This window comes from Emys orbicularis, chromosome 11 (assembly GCF_028017835.1).
Source record: "Emys orbicularis isolate rEmyOrb1 chromosome 11, rEmyOrb1.hap1, whole genome shotgun sequence".
Taxonomy (NCBI): domain Eukaryota; kingdom Metazoa; phylum Chordata; order Testudines; family Emydidae; genus Emys; species Emys orbicularis.
Window position 1 is genome coordinate 52,902,560 of NC_088693.1, and position 21,797 is coordinate 52,924,356.

A 21,797-nucleotide genomic window follows, 5' to 3' on the forward strand; every position below is an offset into this window, starting at 1 on the left:
AATGCCTTTTCAAAATTTGCAACCTGTAATTTGAGAATATATAGGATTTTTTGTGTGTGAAAGTTGTAACATTAGTGGAGAATCCAACCCCACGGATTGTATAAATTGGCCTCTTTGCCAAACAGTTAAAATCACAACATACTGTTATCCTTTAACATCTTGACCAGAAACACGAAACTTTACCTTGTCCTTACATCCCTGTAACTATGTAACTATTCTGTAGGTATAGCATTACATATATGAAAATCTTTATATAGATAAGTTATGCTATTTTCAAAATATTCTTAAGTACAGGTGCAAAGATGGAAAATATACTGCTCTAAGGAATAAGTAGAAATTTAATTGTGTTATTTGAGTGTATATTCTTTATACTGGCAGTAGAGATTTTTTCCGTTTCTTTTTCACATTCTCCCCTTCTGCTCTTTCATCATATCGCCTCTAAGTTTCTATCATAACATCCCTTGTTTCTATCTCTGTCACTGTTTTTGCCAAGCATTACCTAAGATCTCATGGTAAGTACTGTAGCTAGTTACACATACATCCTCCTCAGTCATCTATTTCTATAAACTGCTGTAAATTACAAAATCCTGTCTCCCTTTGCCATATAAACACAGTTGTTTCTATTAAGTGACTAACAAAAGACTCTGGGTGAAATCCCGGCCCCACTGACTCAATGGCAAAACTCCCCTGATTTCAGGAGGCAGGATTTCACCCTTTGCATATTCTGCTCTTCTAGTCAGAATGTAAAATGGAGCCATGCCCAAAATAAAATATGCACGTATATACAACAATTATTGAATCCATTAGCATATCCAGGACATGGCAAGGCAAGGCAAGCTAAGCTAGAGTGTTCAGTGACATTAAGTTTATATAAAAACTACTACACAGCTACAAAATACTGCAATAAGAGGGGAAAAAAATATTTCTTGACAACTATCCAAGCACTTCCCTGATCTAACTTAAAAATCCAGTTGACCAGCCTGCCTCCACTGGTCAGGTTCTTTTCCTGATCTCTCCAATTGCAACTGACTGCAGCAACTCTAAATTAATATTACCAGCTGTTTGACCTAGTATAGGAATGGAGCACCTTGTAGGTTGCCTGCATAGTAGACCTTGTTCACTCTGCTTCTCAATACTATGCAATACGTTAGCACTGCACAGAAAACAACAAACTTAATCATTGTCACCCGATACATTGTATGTGTAACAGAAATATACACTGCTTCTTTGCTTAACTAAACCTGTTTGCATTTCTGAACACAAAGGAAGGCTCAGATTTATTATGCAGTTTGGTCTATCTGGAGAACAGCTGCTTGAGTTGATTCTTCATCAGATTGTTCTGTTTCCCCACTGGTTGGTTTGTTTATTTCATCATACAGTCTCTGGCTAGAAACTTCTAGTGCTGTCCCATATTCTTCATCATCTTCAACAATTGAGAGCTCAATGTTGCTGTTTATCATCACGTCCCCTTCTCTGCTTTCTTTCTCCAGAGAATCAGCTATTGCTTTGCCTTCCTCAATTAGAGAAGTTGGAGGTGTGATATCCAAGAGCCCCTCAGTAAATGAGGTCTCCTCCTCATTCGCTGCCTGCTCACTGCTTGTAGTTTCTGTTGGTTTGTCCTCATTTTCAGCAGGGGTCTCTCCTTCATGGACTTTCTTCACGTTCAATGTGAGGGGAGACACTTTGAAAGAGGAGCTTTTTGAGGAGGAGGATTTCTGATGATGTGGAGTGAGCGATTTCTTAATCTTCTCCCGTCGTTCAACTGAGACAATTTTTGTGCTGATCTTGTTCATCTTTTTCTCAATATTTTGGCGAGAAAATGCTTTCTTGAGGCTGTCCACTTTCTTGAGGCTTGATCTTTTTATCTTCTCAGCTCTTGATTCTCCCATTTTTTCCTCTACGCTGTCATCCAGACCATCTTCGTCATGAGGCATTTCATCATCGGATGACAGCTCCACCGTATGCAAGGTTTCTTCCAGAGTTTTGTTCTCATCCACAGACTCTTCCTTTCCTTCTGTAATACTGGGAACGGGTTCTTTCACAAACACGTTGGCAGGAATCTCATTTTCCTCCTGAAAGAGTTGACAATATTTGAGTTTCATAGTTCACAGGACACAAATTTGATAAACAAAGCATAACCCTGCACAATGTTACATTGTTTTTTACAATGAGATGAAGGAAGCTGAGCATTTTTTATGTTTTGGTATATTTAGCCAGCAAGAAGCCACTCAAAACCCTCTCAACCATTCTGTTGTACAGCTTAAGACAAATGAGCTGCCAACTGTGAGATTTCAGTTTCAGAGGGCTCAGAATATATAGATATAGAATATGAATCAATCCTATTCTGTCATTTAAATTAGATATTACTAATAAGGGTTTAACCACAAAACTGTAAATCTAACGCTAGAGGAAAAGGCTGGGTTTTGGTTAAGGCATGAGACTGAGCACTGGGAAGTTTGGGTTCAATTCTTGGTTCTGTCAGACTCACCACATGACCTCAGGCAAGTCATATGTAACCTCTCTGTGCTTCAGTTTCCTTATCTGTAAAATAGGGATATACTGCTGACCTATGACACAGGTACAGCAAGTCTTATTTCCTTAAAATATGATGTGTTTTGAGATCCTCAGATGGAAAGTGCAATATGCATGGCAAGTAGGATTAATTGTGTTTGAGAGAGAAAAATACATGGTTGCTAAAAGTTGGTAAAGTATGGTTGTAAAGAATGGACCAGATCCTCTGGTGTAAATTGGTTAAGCCTAATTGATTTCAATAAGTTTTACTGCCATTGATGATATGGTTCAATATTTTGAGTTCTGTTTAACTTCGATTGCAGTAGCTTGAACACTGCTGTAAGAGTTTGATGGAGCCGGATTTTGCCCACCTTGATTCACACGAGGACGAGACCTTTGGCACGTTGCTCTCACCCTGCCCATGTCACCACCTCCTCTAGATGGAGCAGTGCCCTGCAGCGTTGAGCTCTGGGAGGAGAGCAGGAAGCAGCAGAAGGGGGAGAAGCTTGGCTTTTAAACGAGGTCCTATGGGCAGCCACAAGTGCTCCAGAGCTAGTGAGGGGGCATGGGGTTTCCATGTGGGGGAGTGCGGGCCTCCTGCAGATCGCCTCTCCTTTCCCTTGACAGAATATCATGGGAGAAACTCTGAAGAACTTTGCACAGGTTTCCCTTATTCCTCTCCTGTGGGTTTTATGGTAGGAGAGGCGATCCATCCCGTGATGATTAGAATATGTTGTGTTTCCAATACAGAAGGAATGGTACTGATTTTTTTTTTTATTTGGGGGGTGGGGAGAATGTGGGATGGGACATACAAACTAAGCACATCTATGAAACTTCTAAAAAATGAAATTGAAAAATCATGCAAAAATTAAAGGAGACTAATTAATGTTACATGCCATAGAGAATAACAGTAGTTCTTTGCATCAAGCATTTGAGCTGGACAACAGGTGCCTATTTTTTTTTTTAATAACCAAGAAAGATCAGGGAGGGATGTATTCCAGAAGAAGTCTCTACATAAAGAGCAGGCTGAGCAGGGAAAGAGTGGAACTGGAAATTAAGGGCCGCCTCCTGCAAATAGTTACAGCGCTTGCACCCCTGAGGAGTTCAAAGGGGACATCTCCCAGTAGTAAGCACTACATTCGGTGGCAGGTTTCTGCGGGATTGTATCCTAAGAAAGAAAAGCAAGCAAACCTAGAATATTCCTTTATTTCTTTTCCTACCATTGTAATATCTTCATGTTCTGCATTCATATTACTTAGTTTATCATTTTTAACTTGGCAAAGCTTAGGAGATACCCTAGTCACCTCGTTCAGAGCTACAGACTATGGGGAAAAAATTCAAAAAACATCTTTTAGATCTAGAAAGGGCTACGTGCCCGATGTGATGGTCTCAGGTCTGTCCTTAGTGGGCAAGAGATTACATTTAAGGGAAAAAACACCATACGCAATTCAAAACTTCTGTTCATTAGTGCGGGGTGTGATCCCTAGAGAAAAGGGTCTCTTGGGTTAAGATTTCTGGTGAGGCTGCACAGGAATGACTGGGTGAATGCATTGCAAACACCAAACTTTATTTTAAAAAACCAAGTCACATACAAAATGTAAAGTCACATTCCTTTGCTGCTAGTCCACTACGTAGCCTTCCTGGAAACAAATTATACGTACACCTATGAACAGAATTTTAAACAAGCATGCTTCGTGTGTGAGGAATATTCTTCAAGGTTACAAAAGAAAAAAGGATGGAAAACACTTTTGTGAGATATTTGTACATTTCACTTTTCTGTTGTTTCTATTGACCTTGACGACACTCCCAAAATGTTCTGTACTTTTCCCACAGTGGAATCCTAATAAAACGGTCACTCTTGCTACATGTTTACATATAAAGATTTTGTTCTGGTGCTGAGCACCGTAAATAAGGGGCCACAGTATGTAGTCTTGTGATTTTTAACTTGGTTTACGGTGACCAGAAAGCAACTATTTATCACAGCAGCTTTAACGATCCAAAAAAGCTCTTACTGCAATTCAAATATTTATAATGTTCTCCAATTTCATTACCGAAATATGGACTATATGAGTGGGTACAATTGCTCATTTGACCCCAATACAACTATTTGGAGAATCAAGTATAAGACATCAAGTATAAAAGTTTACTGGCCTAATTGTCCAGATTCTTTCCAGATCTGGACAATTAGAAGTTTTGTGTACAATGCTGTATGGTCCAATATTCAGGTATAAGAATGTGAATAGAACAGATTACAAGGTTTCAGACAATCACTTGTAAATTACATTGATTAGGATTTATTAAGTTTTGCTTTAAAAGCTGAACTATATAAAATAAAAGGCCCAAATCCTGCCATCCTTACTCAGATAGAACTCCCTTTGACTTTAATGGAATTCTGTCCAAGTAAGGATGAGTGGAATCTTAAAAAATATTTAATATAGCAAAATGGTTTCATGCGAAATTGACCATATACTGAGTCTGATCCAGAGATGAACCAACACTGTTCAGTTCAAGGTCAATTCAGTGACATTTCTAAACTGTTAAATCAAAGTACTGCAAATTCTAAAAACATTATAATAAACATTTTATTTTAATATTAAAAAACATTTGGGGGGGCACTGAAACATCCAGTCTTCAGTACAGATAAAAATTCATAACCTCTATAATGCTCCATAATAATCAGCTAATTATTCATTTAAAGTTACAGGGGTGGGATGCACTTGTGGCTGAAGCACAGGAGTGGGAATCAGGAAGTCTGGCTTGTATTCCCATCCCGTCACAGATTTCCTGTGTAAATCAACCTTTGTGCCTCAGTTTTTCCATCTGTAAAATGGAGGTACTTTCCTCTCTCAGTGAGTGTTGAGATTTGGCTCATTCGTGTTTGTAAAGCATAATGGGATCCTTAGATAGAAGGTACAAGAAAAATGCAAATTATTATAATAGAATAAAATCTCTAGAATGAAATATGCTTTGCTGCTAAATACTCTTTTAAAAATCATTACTATGAGCATGTTAATAAATGGGATATCTTTAACTTTGACTGCAGTCTACCCAGAAGTCCTTCTGAGCTCCATTATGTTACATTTGGTTGTGTTAGGTAGGTTGCAGGACTGTAGTTCAGCCAGGATGAGTACGCTTTAAAACTTCAGCATGAAAGTACCATCTATTAATTTTTCCAGATAAAATTTAAGCATCTGATCTCTTGGACTGGATCAAAACCAGGAGAAACATGCTAACCAATTCTGAGATGGGATCAAAATGTATCTTCCTTCCATCCACCATCTTTAGAAAGCTAAAACAAGGCTTGCATTTTTCCAGATCAGTCATTACTATACACAACTAATGAGTGGCCTTTCTGTATTTTGTTTCTAATGTCATCAGTTGTGACACAATAATGGAAGTGCTCCATGGATGTGGAACTGCCACTGAAGTCAACAGGACCTGAGTAGTTTCTGCAAGATCAGGTCCTTGGTCAGCATAGAGCAGTGGTCACCAATCAGTCGATTACTATCAACTGGTCAATCCTAGAGGATCTCCCAGTTGATCGCGATCTCCGGTGGCAGTGCAGTGTGGCCGCCTAAGGCTACCCCAGCTCCACACTGCTCCCGGAAGCGGCCACTGCAGCCCTGAGGGTGGGCAGGGGTCTCCCTCCGCGCATGCTGCTCCTGCCTGCAAGCACCGCCCCCGCAGCTCCCATTGGCCAGGAGAGCTGTGGGGGGCTGTGCTTGCAGACAGGGGCAGCGCGCAGAGGCATGTACCCCCTTTCCCCCCACCCCAGGGGCGCGTTGCCTCCTTCCGGGAGCGGTGTGTGACCGGGGTAGGCAGGGAGCCTGCTTTAACCTCGCTGCACCTGCTGCTGACTGGGAGCCACCAGAGGTAAGTGCTGCCTGGCAGGAAGCAGCACCCCATACCCCCCCTGCACCCCAGCCCTGAACCCTCTTCCAGAGCCAGCATCCCATATCCTCTTCTGCACCCCAGCCTTGACACACACCCCCAGAGCCCCCTCTCACATTGCAAACCCCTTGGCCCCAGCCCAGAGCCCGCACCCCCTCCTGAACCCCAACCCCCTGCCCCAGCCTGGTGAAAGTGAGTGAGGGTGGGGGAGAGTGAGCAAAGGGGGGAGGGATGGAGTGAGTGGGGCAGGGCCTCAGGGAAGGGGCAGGTAGATCCTGAGTTGCCCTTAGATTCCAAAAGTGATCTTGGGCATAAAAAGGTTGGAGACCACTGGCATAGAGGTTTTATGCAGTCGTTTTGGGGGCTGTTGTTTATGGGGATATATACTTCTCCTCTGTAGTAAAAGCTATGGAAAAGCCTCCCATTCATAACAATGTACTATAAAAATTGAACCTATGAGTGAGTATTTATAACAAACAATAGTGAGTTGTTTTTTTTTTAAATCACCCACCCCTGGTGTGGCTAGAATCACCACTGAAGACAAACATCTCTGCACGCACTGTGTTGGGGGAAGATAGGAGCATTTAACAGGCTACATCTAGAGCAGACTATGTAATAAGAGGACATGTCACATGCAGAAGAAAACTTTTCTCAAGCCCCCTCCCCTCCCTTGTTATTTTTCAGAGGGTCGTTCAATGCTTAACCATCTAATATTCTAAATAGATGTTTTGCCAAATGGCAGAGCAGATTTCTGTCAACAGTAAGTTTACTACTGGTCAGAACAGCCTTAACTCCTTCCACTTTTCCTCAGACCACACCTGCTCTTTCAGTTTGTAGATGGGTGTGGGCACAGTAACAAGTGGGACGTTTTAGAGGCAAGTTCTCTAATAAGTTAATAGTTTTCAGCACATCATCCATAGCTTGCTTACTTTCCCTTTTTCGTTGTTTCTTTACTTTTGAACATGAAGGTGCTTTTTCAGAAGGCTATTTGATGCAACAAAATGCAAACACAGTTAATTTCCTGTGGCTTTCTCTTGCTCACTTTATTTCAGGATCAAATATTCACTAACTGCAGTGACTGGAAGGGGCTTGAATACCAATTTACTGACCCCTACCTATAATTTAGCATATTTTTTCTGTCCCATCCAATAGTAAATGAGATATTTTATTGAAACACTAGGCCGTATTCCTCTTTATTTTGGATTTTACTATGTCACCCCCCTTCACTCTGTCTTAATGCATGTGTGACAGCATGAAATTTGTTCTGAATCCACGCAGTCCAAAATCGTGTTGGTCATGCGGTTGCAACAAAACAGACAGGAACAATGCCAAAGCTTAACAAGGCTTTAAAAACAGTCACTTCAGTGTTTTAGACTGCTGCACCACTTATGGTAGTTGTAATAATTTTTAAAGCCTTACATGTTTAGATATGACAACATTAAAAATATGGAATCAATTAAAGAAATATGCAAACTAGGGAGGAAAAAAAACCTAAGAACATTTGAATACAAAATATGCAAATTGATAGTTTTCTCACTGTATTTTCATATTGAGTGTATTCATTGAGGGAAATCTGATGCTAACAAGTCAGAGCCTGTCCTCAGAAAACACAAACCCTTAGCTCAATTATGTCTTCCTTACACACCCAATGCTCCTGTTAAAACAGCAACAGGGAGCAAACTCAAATTCAGAACTAAGTCCCTAATCTATGCTTTTATTTTCACATGAAGTTGTTTTTCTAAAACAGGAGACAGAGTCCTTAATGAGACACAAACAGCATGAAAGTTAAACTTGTTTTTAAGTGGCAGAAAATAAAACCTAAATGAAACAAAACTGCCCTACATCCAAATTCCTTTTTAAAAACAAATCTAATATTAATACTGTATCATAGCAGCAGTTGCTTCTTTCGCCCAGAGGTCCCTGACCACTGTCATACACAAATCCACCCATCCTTTTGAGCTTTTTCCTGTGTATAATTCTTTTGCTGGGGGGACAGTCTAGAGGACTAGTAGGTCTTTTCCATATTAAACATCTATTAAAGAGACCACACAGCTTTTGTGGATATCTGCAGGCAGGTAACAGTTATTAGCAGGCTTATGCAGAAGGAAAGAAAGAGGCAACAGAAAAGCATCATGGCGAACATTTGGGATCCTTGCCAGGGTGTGGTCAGTCTGTTCCCTTGAGCTGAATACAAGTTCGCAAAGAGAACAGCACAGGCTCTGGGGTGGAAAATGCCAGTCCCTCCCATCTTCACTCCTGGGAGAGAATTCCAACCTCTCCAAACAGCTCTTTCACACCAGACACTCAAATGTGACAGGCCAGGAGATGTTTGCCTGGGACTTCAGTCCACAAGACACCCAAGTTTCTCTTTAACAGCTGGTTTGTGTTACTGACAAGAAGTATTGCAATCTCTTAGCAATGTTGTTGTAGATATGTTGCTCCCAGGACATGAGAGAGACAAGGTAGGTGAGGTAATATCTTTTATTGGACCAACTTCTGTTTTGGAAGCATCAAGCTTTCAAGCTTCACAGAGCACTTCTGATCTGGGTAACCAGAGTGTCTGAGCTAACCTCAGGCCAGACTGTTAGACATAAGAGGTTCACGCATGCTGTAGAAGACCACTTAAAATAAAGTGGGCAACTAAAGGTGAGCAGGCAGCAGGGTGCGTTACAAATTCTTGTAATGAACCATAAAACCAGTGTCTCTGCTTAGTCCATGGTTTTTAGTATCTAGCACAATTCTAGTGTCAATGAATTTCAGTTCCCAAACTTGTCTTTTGAAGGTGTTGTGCAGGTTTCCTTTGAGGATGAGGATTGAGAGGTCAGATATGGAGTGCCCCATATGCTTATCGATCTAACTCTCAATTGCCCACTTCAGTTTAAACTACATGGTATCCCTGCACCATGTGTGAACTCCTTATGCTTAACCATTTGTCCCAACTTGTAGTTAGCTTATTCACCCTAGTTACAATCCCCAGACCTGAAGAAGAGCAGTGCGAAGCTCAAAAACTTGTTCCTTCCATCAATAGAAGTTGGTCCAATAAAAGATATTACCTCACCTATCTTCTCTCTCTGTTCTCTTGGCAATACATTTACTGATGTTAAATGTGATTTTTTTTCTTTGCTAAATAAGGGACTTAGGCCTGATTCTCCTATTATTTACACCAGCTTTACAGCAGGTTAGCGCCACTGATTTACACTGGGGTCAACTAGGGGTTGGTTCATGTAAGTGAGAGGAGAGTCGGGTCCATTGTATCCTTAGAAGAGAGATTTAGGACACAACACCCTTCTGTATAAAAGTATCTCTATGAGTGATGGAACTGCACAGGCTGAATTTCCTTCTGCAGTCACTCACAAAAATGGGCCTACATTGTTTGTTGTTGCTTTTGTGACCAATAATGCATTTTGGAACCTGGTATTAAAGAAGGGCCCAGGCCAAAACCTCCATTTTGAAGGTTCCTTAACTTTTCAGAGGATTTGATTTGGCAAATATTTCCTCTTAAGCCACCGCCTTGTCCTCCTTCAAATCCCTCAAGACTAACCTTTACCATGATGCCTAAAAAGCTCTACCAGCTGCCCACAGCAAGGCAAGAAGTGAACTGAGCCAATATCTCACCATTACCCCACCCTTTTGTCTATTTCATCCACCTGTTGTGTCTTTTCATAATCCTAGAACGCACATTCTCTGGAGAAAGCGATGTCCGTTTTTTGAAAAAAATTGTATAGCCCCTACCAGAATGATGCCCTGATTCTGACCGAGATCTCTGGATGCTACTGTAATATAAATAATAAGAAACATCTGGATCAAATTAAAACCTTAGCGCCAACCCCACCCCACATTTAAAGGTTTAAAATCTAAATTCTGTATCTCAAACCCATCTTTTGGTATCTGATCCCTATTAGGTTGTACTATTTTAAATTTCAATGAAATATCTTAAATTCTTTTTAGAAACCTAGGTACTGCATCTCTTTTAATATATCTGGCACATGGTCAGCTTTTTAGTTGCTTTTGAGGTGGGAAAGACCGTGGGCTGCAAATGCCCTATACGTGCCATGGTCTCTTTCTCATCTGTCTTTAAAATATTAACTTACAGCATCAAGAGAATAATAAGCAACAAGGTGGGGTCTTTCCTAAGGGAATGTGCTGTAGATTAATTAAGCCTGCCAAATCTTTAAATCTAGTACTACCCTGATTTAAAAAAAAAAATCTATCTATATATGAAAGTGGACTATATAATTAACATATTTAAAAGGATAAAAGGTAAATTTACACTTCAGCATTGAACTAGCTGAAGTCAAATGGGATTTTCCTGAAACAAAATTTCAATGACACTTTTTAGAAGTAAAAGGCATGTCCTGTATTTGGTTAAAATTCATGTTGTGTACAATCCACATCATTGCTTAAAAAGGAGAAAATATGCAAACCGTTCGTTCATACCACTGAAAGGCTGACAAACAGAAAGCTGAGTTTTACAACTCTGTTTTTAATAGATTGCTGAATATGCTGGGATCAACCTAAAAATCAAAGTTGGCATTTTGTCGAGGGCAACAAGAACTATTAATATTCTAAGTATTCTACTTCCTTGATCAAAATGGGCACGTTACTTTTTCCCAGTTGTGACCTCAAAGAGTTAAGGATTGCATTATGTGCTCTCTCTGAAAGTTTCCACTAGCTCCTCTTGTGCTGCAATGAAAGCATAACAGCAGCAATGGATTCCTTCCCCTTCCTGTGGAAAAGCGAATATAAACTGGTTGGTGAAATGCAAAGTTTTCTGTGCATGCTTTCTTAAGAACTGTTGCATGCATATAAGTTACAAACTGTACATGCTAAAATACACAGACATATTGGCCATGAACGTGTTCCCACGCTGCGTTGGTGCTAGTAATTCTTAAGTGGAAAATGTATGTATGCATGACAATGTAGTGGTATTACAGAATGGTAACGAATCTGTGACTTGTGTTATGTGTGGCACTGGTGGCATTGAGATGCAAAATGTATCTATAAAGAGCACCCTACTTTCATGGGTGAGTGAATCAGAGTGTTCTTGCTAGTTAAGCACCAATAGTAGTGATAGAGAATATATACTGCCAGGGAGAAGTGCATGTGTTGTATAAGGGAAGTGAGCATAGATCACCACAGCACTGGTCTGGAAAGTATTTGTATCCATGTAAAAAGGACATGTGTTCTACACAGTTGATGAATTTGAGCATTCTCTGCATGTGGCCCTAAGAAGATTGAGATGAACAGTGTATTTCCACGAGAAAGCCAAGTGTCTCCTGTGAGCCATCATTAGCAGCACTGACCTGGCAAATGCATGTGGTTCCAAGGGAAATTGCTTAGGTTACACACATTTAATTCAGTAGGGTGTTCTCCCGGTGGCAGCACCTGCAGCTCTTACATGTCTGGCAAAGGCATGGCTGGGGTGAAGCCCATGCATTGCACAAGGATGAGGAAGTGGTGTGTCCACGCCTGCCATAGAGCTGACAAGTTTTGTGCAGCTCCATGTGCCACATTGCTCACCAGGGAGTGAAGGGAACTAATCTCCTCTGCATACTGTGAGCAGTGGGAAGAGGCCACACCTTCTCAACGGCCCAAGGGTAGATGAAGGCTAGGGTGACCAGATGTCCCGATTTTATAGGGCAGTCCTGATTTTTGGGGCTCTCTCTTATATAGGCATCTATTATCCCCACCCCCTGTTCCGATTTGTCACACTTGCTGTCTGTTCACCCCAATGAAGGCACTGGGCTCTCCACGAGCCCTGGCCGGAGTGGCTATGGGAGAAAGAGTGGAGGTGGTGCTGCAGGGGGCCAGGGGGCTGAGCACTGGAGAGAGGGCACCTCCAACCACCTACCCCTTGCAATGGGTCTGCTCCCAAGGACAGGGCAAGAGTAGGGTGACCAGATGTCCCAATTTTATAGGGACAGTCCTGATATTTGGGGCTTTGTCTTATATAGGCACCTATTACCCCCCATCCCCTGTCTTGATTTTTCACACTTGCTGTCTGGTCACCTTAGGCAAGAAGTAGAAGAAGGAAGGCACCATCCACCACCTGGGGGGGAAGGGGGTGTATGAATAAAGGGGCCAAGTGCCTGGAAGTTCAGGAGAGCAGCGGGTGGGGAGCAGTAGGGTCCAGCCTGCCCCGCAGGCCAGGGGCGGCGGCAGCAGCGGACTGACCTGGAAGATGAGCACCTTGAAGTGGTTGCGGCGTAGCAGCTGCGCGTGGTTGTTCTCCAGCCGCTTGACCTGCGCGCACTGGCGCTCCATGCGCTCCCGCACCTCGCGGGTGTGCGCGCTGACCTTGCGCGACTTCTCCAGCAGCTTGCTGACCGCGTTGCTGGTGGAGGTGTGGTGCTTGCACAGCTTGCTCAGGTCGCCCTGGATGCCCTTCACCGAGCCCTCCAGCTCGATCTGCCGCTGCTCCATCTTGAGCTGCTTCTCCTGCACAGAGTCCAGCATGTTCACCAGCTTGTCCAGCAGGGTGAGCACGGTGATGGCGTTCACCTGCGAGCCGTCCCGGATCGCCTCTCCCGGCGCTGCAGGCAGCGGGCTGGGGCTGCCCGAGGGCTCCGGGCTGGGGCTCTGCTCCAGCTGCTCCTCGGGGCTCGGCGGAGCGTGGGCGCCGCTCCGCTCGGCCTGCACCCCATCCTCTCCCATGGCGGGGAGCACAGCAAGGGCCCCTGGTGGCCTCCTCCGCAGCGCTCCTGGTGCGCTCCTGGCTGGATCCCGCTGGGACCCGCAGGCAGCCGCCGCTGGACACGAGCTGCCCAACGCGCTCCCAGCCTCTCTTAAAGGCTCCCACTCCCCACCCAGTGGGAGGCGAAAGTCCGCCAACTCCGGGCTGCGCTCAACTTCGTGCGACACACACACGCTGCCTAGTCCCCTCCCCAGCGAGGAAACCAATCCCGGAGCCGTGTGTGAGTGTGTGTGAGGGGTTGCCTTCGCCTGGAGCAGGATTGGGCCCGCCAGCTTTTCCCCTGCTGCTGCAGGTTTAACCCCCCCACCCCCTTTAAGTGGAATGTCATATTTCAACCATGACTTCATGCAAGGCGGAGAAAACCAGCCCCGTGGCCCAGTTCCATCGCCAGCCGTTGGCTGCAGCCTGTAAACTTCTACCGCCTGCTCTGCGACGGGTGCAACACAAGAGCTTGTGTTTTCCTCCCCCCACCCGCCCTTTTTCCTGGATACCGAGTGATTTGAATGGAAAGTATTGTTTGCCTTTGTTCTGGGCTGGCTGATGGGTTTCAGCTTGAACCGAGAAAGGCAGGGGAACAAAGTTTAAGGCACCTTTAGTTATCTTTTTTTAAAAGAGAAATATCTCAATGGGTTTATGAAAGCCACCAACGGGTTGGGGGGTAATAAGTAAATAAAATCCAACCACACCCGTTGCCTGAAGCTCCAGGCAATGAAAGGAGCCAGGATCAGGCCCTTTAACAATACAATTGCTATTGAGTTCTCTGAGTTACAACTGAGATAAACGAAGCTCTGCTGTGTGAAAAATATTTCAAGTGTACCGCAGAGAACTTTGTAATATTCTCATTTCTATCATTTTAAAAAAAATATTTTAAAAAACTCTTTGGGTCAGACATTTAAAGATGGCTTCTAATGCTGCATCTGCATTTTTGTGTCCACACCTGCAGAAAAAAGTGGTTGGATTTAACCATGTAGCTATTTGATTGTGCTCCCAAAGCAAGTAGTTAAATGTCTTATCTTTTGTGCCCACAGTTAATTGGAAGGGCAAAATGAGAGGCTGTCTTGAAGGCTTTAAAAAATATAGGGGCCTTGATCTTGCAACTGGCGAGTAGATCCCTGCGCCCTCCTGCAGCCCCACAGAAGTCAAAAGGCCTCTGCATCAGCTCAAGGGTCCACATATATGGACCGCGGAGCCTTACGTACATACTTAGCTTTATGCATGTTAACTCAGTGGGGCTGCTCTAGTGTGAAAGTGTTTTCAGGAGTTGAGCTTTATGTGAATTTAATGTTTATGAAAGGTGCTGGCTTGACAGCCCTGGAGGTCTTCTGCCTACCCTCGGGAGAGCCACAGCCTGGAGAGTCACAGTGCAAACTTCTTCCCACTGTACCTCAAATGTATCTCCAGCCTGACCTGGACCGAATGCCTGTAGGGGTGTCTAAGCTATACTGTGCAGTTGAAACTGACATTGTGCCCTCTCATTAAAGTTAGCGGAAATCACTTAGCTAAAATCCTGTAGAGGGCTTTGGAAATATGTACTGTTCTGATGGATATATTTTCAAACGTAAGTGATCAAGGTAAAAAAACATTGAAAGTCACCTATTTTACATACAAATCTGTGATCTTCACAATAATGTTTAATATCAATTAAATGTCATGATATAATATAGACACAATGTGGATAAAATGCAAACATTTGTTGATTTCACTGGGACATACTATAATTTTCATTATAATGGATTTGGATAGTTTTGGTTTTAACCTTGTGTTCATATAGGATTTTGCAATAACCTAGTAAAATACCTTTACAAGAACCAGTACACTGATAACAGAAGTATTTACATTGTTTAAAAGGACTCACACAGACATAATATGGTATGGAAAGATTTTCTTACTATTTTTTCCCTCATTTTAAATGTTTATACTAGTGTCAAAAGGCAAGAAGATATTAAGTAAAAACGATTTTAAGTTAACTAAGAGCTAAATTTTGCTTATTTGGAGTTGTGTGAGGATCATAGAATCATAGAAGAATCATAGCAGATTGGGGTTGGAAGAGACCTCAGGAGATAATCTAGTCCAATCCCCTGCTCAAAGCAGGACTAACACCAATTAAATCATCCCAGCCAGGGCTTTGTCAAGCCGGGCCTTAAAAACCTCTAAGGATGGAGATTCCACCAGCTCCCTAGGTACCTGATTCCAGTGCTTCTCCATTCTCCTAGTGAAATAGTGTTTCCTAATATCCAACCTAGACCTCCCCCACTGCAACTTGACACCATTGCTCCTTGTTCTGTCATCTGCCACCACTGAGAACAGCTGAGCTGCATCCTCTTTGGAACCTCCCTTTAGGTAGTTTAAGGCTGCTATCAAATCCCCCCTCACTCTTCTCCAGGGGCGGGGAGTTGTATGGGCCCGTGGTGCCTGTGCTCCAGGAATATTCAGAGCACGGGGGCCCAACTCCACCAATATTCGGAGCCTGGTCTCTCCCCTGGCCATGCCTGCTGCCCCTGCGCGTCTCCCCCGGAGTGTCTCCTGGCCCTGCCTGCCGCCCCCGGGAGATTTAAAAGGGCCCGGGGGCCCCTGCCACCACCACTGGCAGCGCAGCGGGGCTAAAGCAGCTTCCTGCCCGCCCTCACTCTGCGTGGCGCATCACTCCCAGAAGCGGCCGGCACGTCCCTGCGGCCCCTGGGGTGTGTGTGTCTTTGCTCGCTGCCCCTGAACTGAGCACCGACTCTGCCATTGGAACTGTGGCCATTGGAAGCTGCAGGGAGGCTGCCTGCAGGCAGTGGCAGGCGGAGGCCCCCGGGCCTCCTGCCTCGGAGCCGCTGCCAGAGGGTTGTGCGGGTTGCCTTTGGGAGCCACCCAAGGTAAGCGCTGCACCCCTCACCCCCTTCCGCACCCCAACCCCCTGCCCCAGCCCAGAGCCCACACCCAGCACTCAAACTCCCTCCCAGACAGTGGCGGATTAATGATTTTGCCGCCCCTAGGCCCTGAAATAATTGCTGCCCCACCCGCCCCTGGCCCCGCCCCGACTCCACCCTTCCCCGCCCCCATTCCAACCCCTTCCCCAAAGTCCCGCCCCAACTCCGCCCCCTCCCTGCCCCTATTGGATCCCTTCCCCAAATCCCCACCCCGGCCCCACCTCTTCCCCCAGCGCGCCGTGTTCCCCCTCCTCTCCCCTCCCTCCCTGCCCCGCGAAACACCTGTTTCGTGGTGCAAGCGCTGGGAGGGAGGGGAGAGAAACAGGACGCGGCGGCGCGCTTGCGGAGGAGGCGAGCCGGAGCAGGGGAGCTTCTCCGTGGGTGCTCAAATTTGCTGCCCCTGCAAATTTGCCGCCCTAGGCCTAGTCCTTGTCGGCCTAGGCAATAATACGCCGCTGCTCCCAGAGCCTTAGGCAGGGGGGAGGGGACTGGGACCCATTCTGGGCACCACCAAATTTATACAAACCTGCCGCCCCTGCTCTTCTGCAGACTAAACAAGCACAGTTCCCTCAGCCTCTCCTCATAAGTCATGTGCCCCAGCCCCCTGATCATTTTCGTGGCCCTCCGCTGAACTCACTCTAATTTGTCCACATCCTTTCTGTAGTGGGGGTGCCCAAAACTGGATGCAATACTCCAGATGTGGCCTCACCAGTGCTGAATAGAGGGGAATAATCACTTCCCTCGATCTGCTGGCAATGCTCCTACTAATACAGCCCAATATGCTATTAGCCTTCCTGGCAACAAGGGCACACTGCTGACTCATCCAGCTTCCCGTCCACTGTAATCCCCAGGTCTTTTTCTGCAGAACTGCTGCTTAGCCAGTCGGTCCCCAGCCTGTAGCGGTGCATGGGATTCTTCTGTCCAAAGTGCAAGACTCTGCACTTGTCCTTGTTGAACCTCATCAGATTTCTTTTGGTCCAATCCTCCAATTTGTCTAGGTCACTCTGGACCCTATCCCTACCCTCCAGTGTATCTACCTCTCCCCCCAGCTTAGTGTCATCTGTGAACTTGCTGAGAGTGCAATCTATCATTAATAAAGATGTTGAACAAAACCGGCCCCAGGACCGACTCCTGGAGCACTCCGCTTGATATCGGCTGCCAACTAGACATCGAGCCATTGATCATTACCCCTTGAGCCCGACGATCTAGCCAGCTTTTTATCCACCTTATAGTCAATTCATCCAATCCATATTTTTTTAACTTGCTGACAAGAATACTGTGGGAGACCGTATTAAAAGCTTTGCTAAAGTCAAGATATATCACATCCACTGCTTTCCCCATATCCACAGAGCCAGTTATCTCATCATAGAAGGCAATCAGGTTGGTCAGGCATGACTTGCTCTTGGTGAATCCATGTTGACTGTTCCTGATCACCTTCCTCTCCTCCAAGTGCTTTAAAATGGATTCCTTGAGGACCTGCTCCATGATTTTTCCAGGGACTGAGGTGAGGCTGACCGGTCTGTAGTTCCCCGGGTTTTCCTTCTTCCCTTTTTTAAAGGTGGGCACTATATTTGCCTTTTTCCAATCATCCGGGACCTCCCCCAAGCACCATGAGTTTTCAAAGATAATGGCCAATGGCTCTGCAATCACATCAGTCAATTCCCTCAGCCCCCTCGGATGCATTAGATCTGGACCCATGGACTTGTGCATGTCCAGCTTTTCTAAATAGTCCTTAACCTGTTCTTTCACCATTGAGAGCTGCTCGCCTCCTCCCCATACTGTATTGCCCAGGACAGCAGTGTGGGAGCTGACCTTGTCTGTGAAGACCGAGGCAAAAAAAAGCATTGAGTACTTCAGCTTTTTCCACATCATCTGTCACTAGGTTGTCTTCCCCATTCATGAAGGGTCCCACACTTTCTCTGACCTTTTTCAGGTTGCTAACCTACCTGTAGAAAAATCTTCTGGTTACCCTTCACAACCCTTGCTAGATGCAAGTCCAGTTGTGTTTTGGCCTTCCTAATTACACCCCTGCATGCTCTAGCAATATTTTTATACTCCTCCCTAGTCATCTGACCAAGTTTCCACGTCTTGTAAGCTTCCTTTTTGTGTTTAAGCTCACCGAAGATTTCACGGTTAAGCCAAGCTGGTCACCTGTCATATTTGCTATTCTTTCTGCACATTGGGATGGTTTGTTCCTGCGCCCTCAATAAGCCTTCTTTAAAATACAGCCAGCTTTCCTGGACTCCTTTCCCCCTCATATTAGTCTCCCAGGGGATCCTGCCCATCAGTTCCCTAAAGGAGTCAAAATCTCTAAATTAAAGGCTAAGGGTGGGGTTTTAAAAAGTGTGTTAGGGCACCCAACTTCTGTTGAAAGTAAATGGGAATTAGGCACCTAACTTGAAAATCTTCCCCTAAATTCTCATATTTATTTACACGACAATATCTAATTCAATTCTGTATGTTGTAAGGGCTGGATAATTGACAGCGTGCTGCATTCTGTTTTGTTACGTCAGATCTCTGGATGAGTATCTGGTTCTGGGTAGGGTTTCCATATCTGTATTTCTGGCATATTTTGGACCCAGTCCTGCTTCTACTGAGGTCTGTGTCAAACCCATGAGCAAGACTTTAGGGCTCAATCCTGTGAAGTGCTGAGTGCTTTCTAGGAGCGCCCTGTGCTGTGCATCCTAAACAGACGTTAACAGGAGTGTCAGCACCTTACAGGACCTGCCCAGTAGGCAACGTTTAACCATACTTGTTGCCATGTGATATTTGTATCTCCTTGTGGTGTGTGCCTCTGACATTCACCTATTCCTGGCCATTTTGTTAGAGGACATGAAAGATCGTAATAATAGTGATTGAAAATGCAGGCTCCAAAACATATGTGGGCCCAAATCTCATTTACACTAAGGGCTTATATTGCCCTTGAAGCCAATGTAAATATCTCTACTTTTCATATACTATTCCTGACTGTTGCAATCACAGACTTCATAGAGGCCAGCAGCACTAGAGTGTCCAGTGTACTGGAACCAACCCGGATTGCCATGGTTTTTCGTCATGATTGAAGTGATTGGTGAGGTGTAGTGTGCCTGTTGATGAAGTGAAGGTCATATCACAAACTGGAGTTTTGGCTATGGCATGTCTCCATCTAGAAAACTAGAGCATGACTTGCTTTCACGTTGCTGGAGGGCGTGTTATGTCACAGAATCCTGGCATCCTCTTTCAAGGATAAACAGTTCCCATTCAGTTTTGTTCCGTTACCCAAGGTGAAGGGAAAAAACTTAGATACAATGATGATTGTTTCTGTACAATATGAGTAACTTTTATTGAAATATTTATGGGCTACGTGAAGATTATTTCCCATGTTATGTCCTATTAGAATTTCCAAACTGCATATGGATAGGGGTACTTGGGGCTTGAAAAATGTACTAGATACTCACTAGCCAGAGGAGTAACCTGCTAGGCAGGGCAAACACGAAGTTGGAGCCTCTACCAGCGGGGTCTAGGGGCAACAAACTCCTGAGAAGCGCAGCTCTTCTATCCTAACTTCGGAGAGTGGGCTGGGATTTGTATCAGGCTGCTGTCCCTGGAACCTGTCTGGGGACTGCCATTGTGTACCAGCCTCAGACTAGTAGGTGTCCCTCCAGCACCTGGAAGAGAGAAGGTGCTGTCTGTTTCCTTCTTTACGTGCCTCCTTCTCCCTATTGAGTGGGAGGATAGTCAGTGCTGTTTCACCCCCTCCTCCAAGAGCCTCCTGGCTGCTAGATGTTGGGGGCTGGGTTCCCACTACTCTATTCCTCCTCAGAAGCCTCTTGGCTACTGCCACGGGATCAGATTTGTACTATTCTGCTCCTCTGCGTGGGCCTCTTTGCTGCTGCTACGCAGCTCATTCTTCCTCATCTTTTCTTTTTGGATCATTCTTCTCCCAGCCAGCTGGGTGAAACTGAAATGCCCAAGGCCTGTGTCATTCTTGCCCACAGAGTGCTGAGTAGCTGCAGTGACACTGAATTGAGTCCTGGTTAGTTTCATAACTCCACTTTGCTCCTTGGCAAAGCTAGGAGCGGCAGCATAAGGTCTTTCTGAAGAGTCAGGAACACAACACAACATTAGTTCATGTTGGAAGGTTATTTTCACAAGCTAAAGTGCTAGAAGCTTAATTGTTTTTTTTTTTTTAAACAAACCCCTAAACTCTGGGGAAATAGTTGTGTTTAGGAGAAACACTTGTCAGGGAAAGCTTCCCACTCACCACTGGCAACTGGATTTTCCAAGCTCTGCATCTGATCAGGATGTTGATTGATGAATATATGTCCCTGCATGGTAGACTTTTTGCATGGATCTCCAAGAGAACAGAAAAATGGGTGAAATCTCATGTATAGGGCCATACCAAATTCAGAGCCTGAAAAACATGGAGAGGGACAGAACTTGCTCTTCCCCTGCAAGGCCACTCGCGGGGGCGGAGATCAGACCCACCTCTGGGTACCTTCCCCGGCTGCAGGAAGTTCTGCGACTGGGCAGCAGCCCTGGAGCTTCCTGCAGCGCAGAAGTGAGGATGGCAATCCCGCAACCTCCCCCGCCCCCACACACACAACAGCTTTGCAAACCCCCTCCCCCATGACTTCCTTTTGGGTTGGGACCCCCCCACATTACAACACCATGAAATTTCAGATGGAGACACATGAAAATGTGAGATTGACTAATTTTCAAATCCTATGGCCGTGAAATTGACCAGAATGGACCGTGAATTTGGTAGGCTCGTACTCATGTACAATGCAGGTCCCTATTGATTACACAGCTGCAGAGGTTTCGTTTGCATTGTCTGTTCTAGTCTGGAATATAAATACCAGCTTATTGCATGTGTGAAATGTCCTAGTGGTTAGAGATGGGCAAAAATGTGAATTTATTTTCACAAGAAGATTTTTTGAAAATTTCCCTTCAGTTTCCTTGAAAAACTTTTTTTCATTGACAAGTTTCTGATCAGTTCTACCATCAATACACTAGTTTTGTGGTGTCATGCATAAGCAGCCCTTGAATTAGCCTCAAGACCCAGCTGGGTCCAAAGTGCTTAAATTACTTAGAATTGGCCCCATTAGAGTATTGAGATACACCTATGTGTTGAAGGGGTTAGATCAGTGATTCCCAAACTTGTTCCGCCGCTTATGCAGGGAAAGCCCCTGGCGGGCCGGGCCGGTTTGTTTACCTGCCGTGTCCGCAGGTTCGGCCGATCGTGGGTCCCAGTGGCCGCGGTTCGCTGTTCCAGGCCAATGGGAGCTGCTGGAAGCGGCGTGGGCCGAGGGACGTACTGGCCGCCGCTTCCAGCGGCTCCCATTGGTCTGGAGCAGCGAACTGCGGCCACTGGGACCCACGATCGGCCGAACCTGCGGACACGGCAGGTAAACAAACCGGCCCGGCCCGCCAGGAGCTTTCCCTGCACAAGTGGTGGAACAAGTTTGGGAACCACTGGGTTAGATCAAGGCACATTTTGCTTCTTGGGGCAGGGACTGTCCCTTGTATGTCTGGGCAGTGCCTAGCACATCTATTGCAAACAAACAAATAAATAAGTAATTTTGCGACAGAACCCAAATGCAGCATGAACATTTTTCTGTTTCGGTTACTAAGGAGCTGTAATGTCAAATAGAAATAGAAAGCAGTGCTTGTGGTTTTTATTTTAGAAAGTGAATTACTTTGGTTTAAACTTCTTTCTGACTATTTTCATGTGCTCATTTGAGAAGAGACATCAGGGTGTGTGAACGGAATGTTTTCTCAACAGTTGGAAAATGAAGGTCAAATATTGG

At 45.0% G+C, this 21,797-nt stretch overlaps 1 protein-coding gene across 1 annotated transcript; it reads right to left on the minus strand.

Moving 5' to 3' along the window:
• Positions 1 to 1,280: 1,280 nt before the first annotated feature.
• Positions 1,281 to 13,056, minus strand: CAVIN2 (caveolae associated protein 2). Its single transcript, XM_065413744.1, has 2 exons — positions 12,577 to 13,056; positions 1,281 to 2,072 (listed from the first exon to the last, which is right to left on the minus strand). Exons 1-2 carry the CDS (start codon positions 13,054 to 13,056, stop codon positions 1,281 to 1,283), a joined length of 1,272 nt encoding a protein of 423 aa, XP_065269816.1.
• Positions 13,057 to 21,797: the final 8,741 nt, after the last annotated feature.

Bases quoted from the DNA above. Each gene is read 5' to 3' on its own strand.
- CAVIN2 (XM_065413744.1), bottom strand. From the start codon at position 13,056: ATGGGAGAGGATGGGGTGCAGGCCGAGCGGAGCGGCGCCCACGCTCCG. The intron at 2,073-12,576 runs GTCAGTCCGCTG...CAACTCTTTCAG, and splicing joins TCAAGGTGCTCATCTTCCAG to GAGGAAAATGAGATTCCTGC.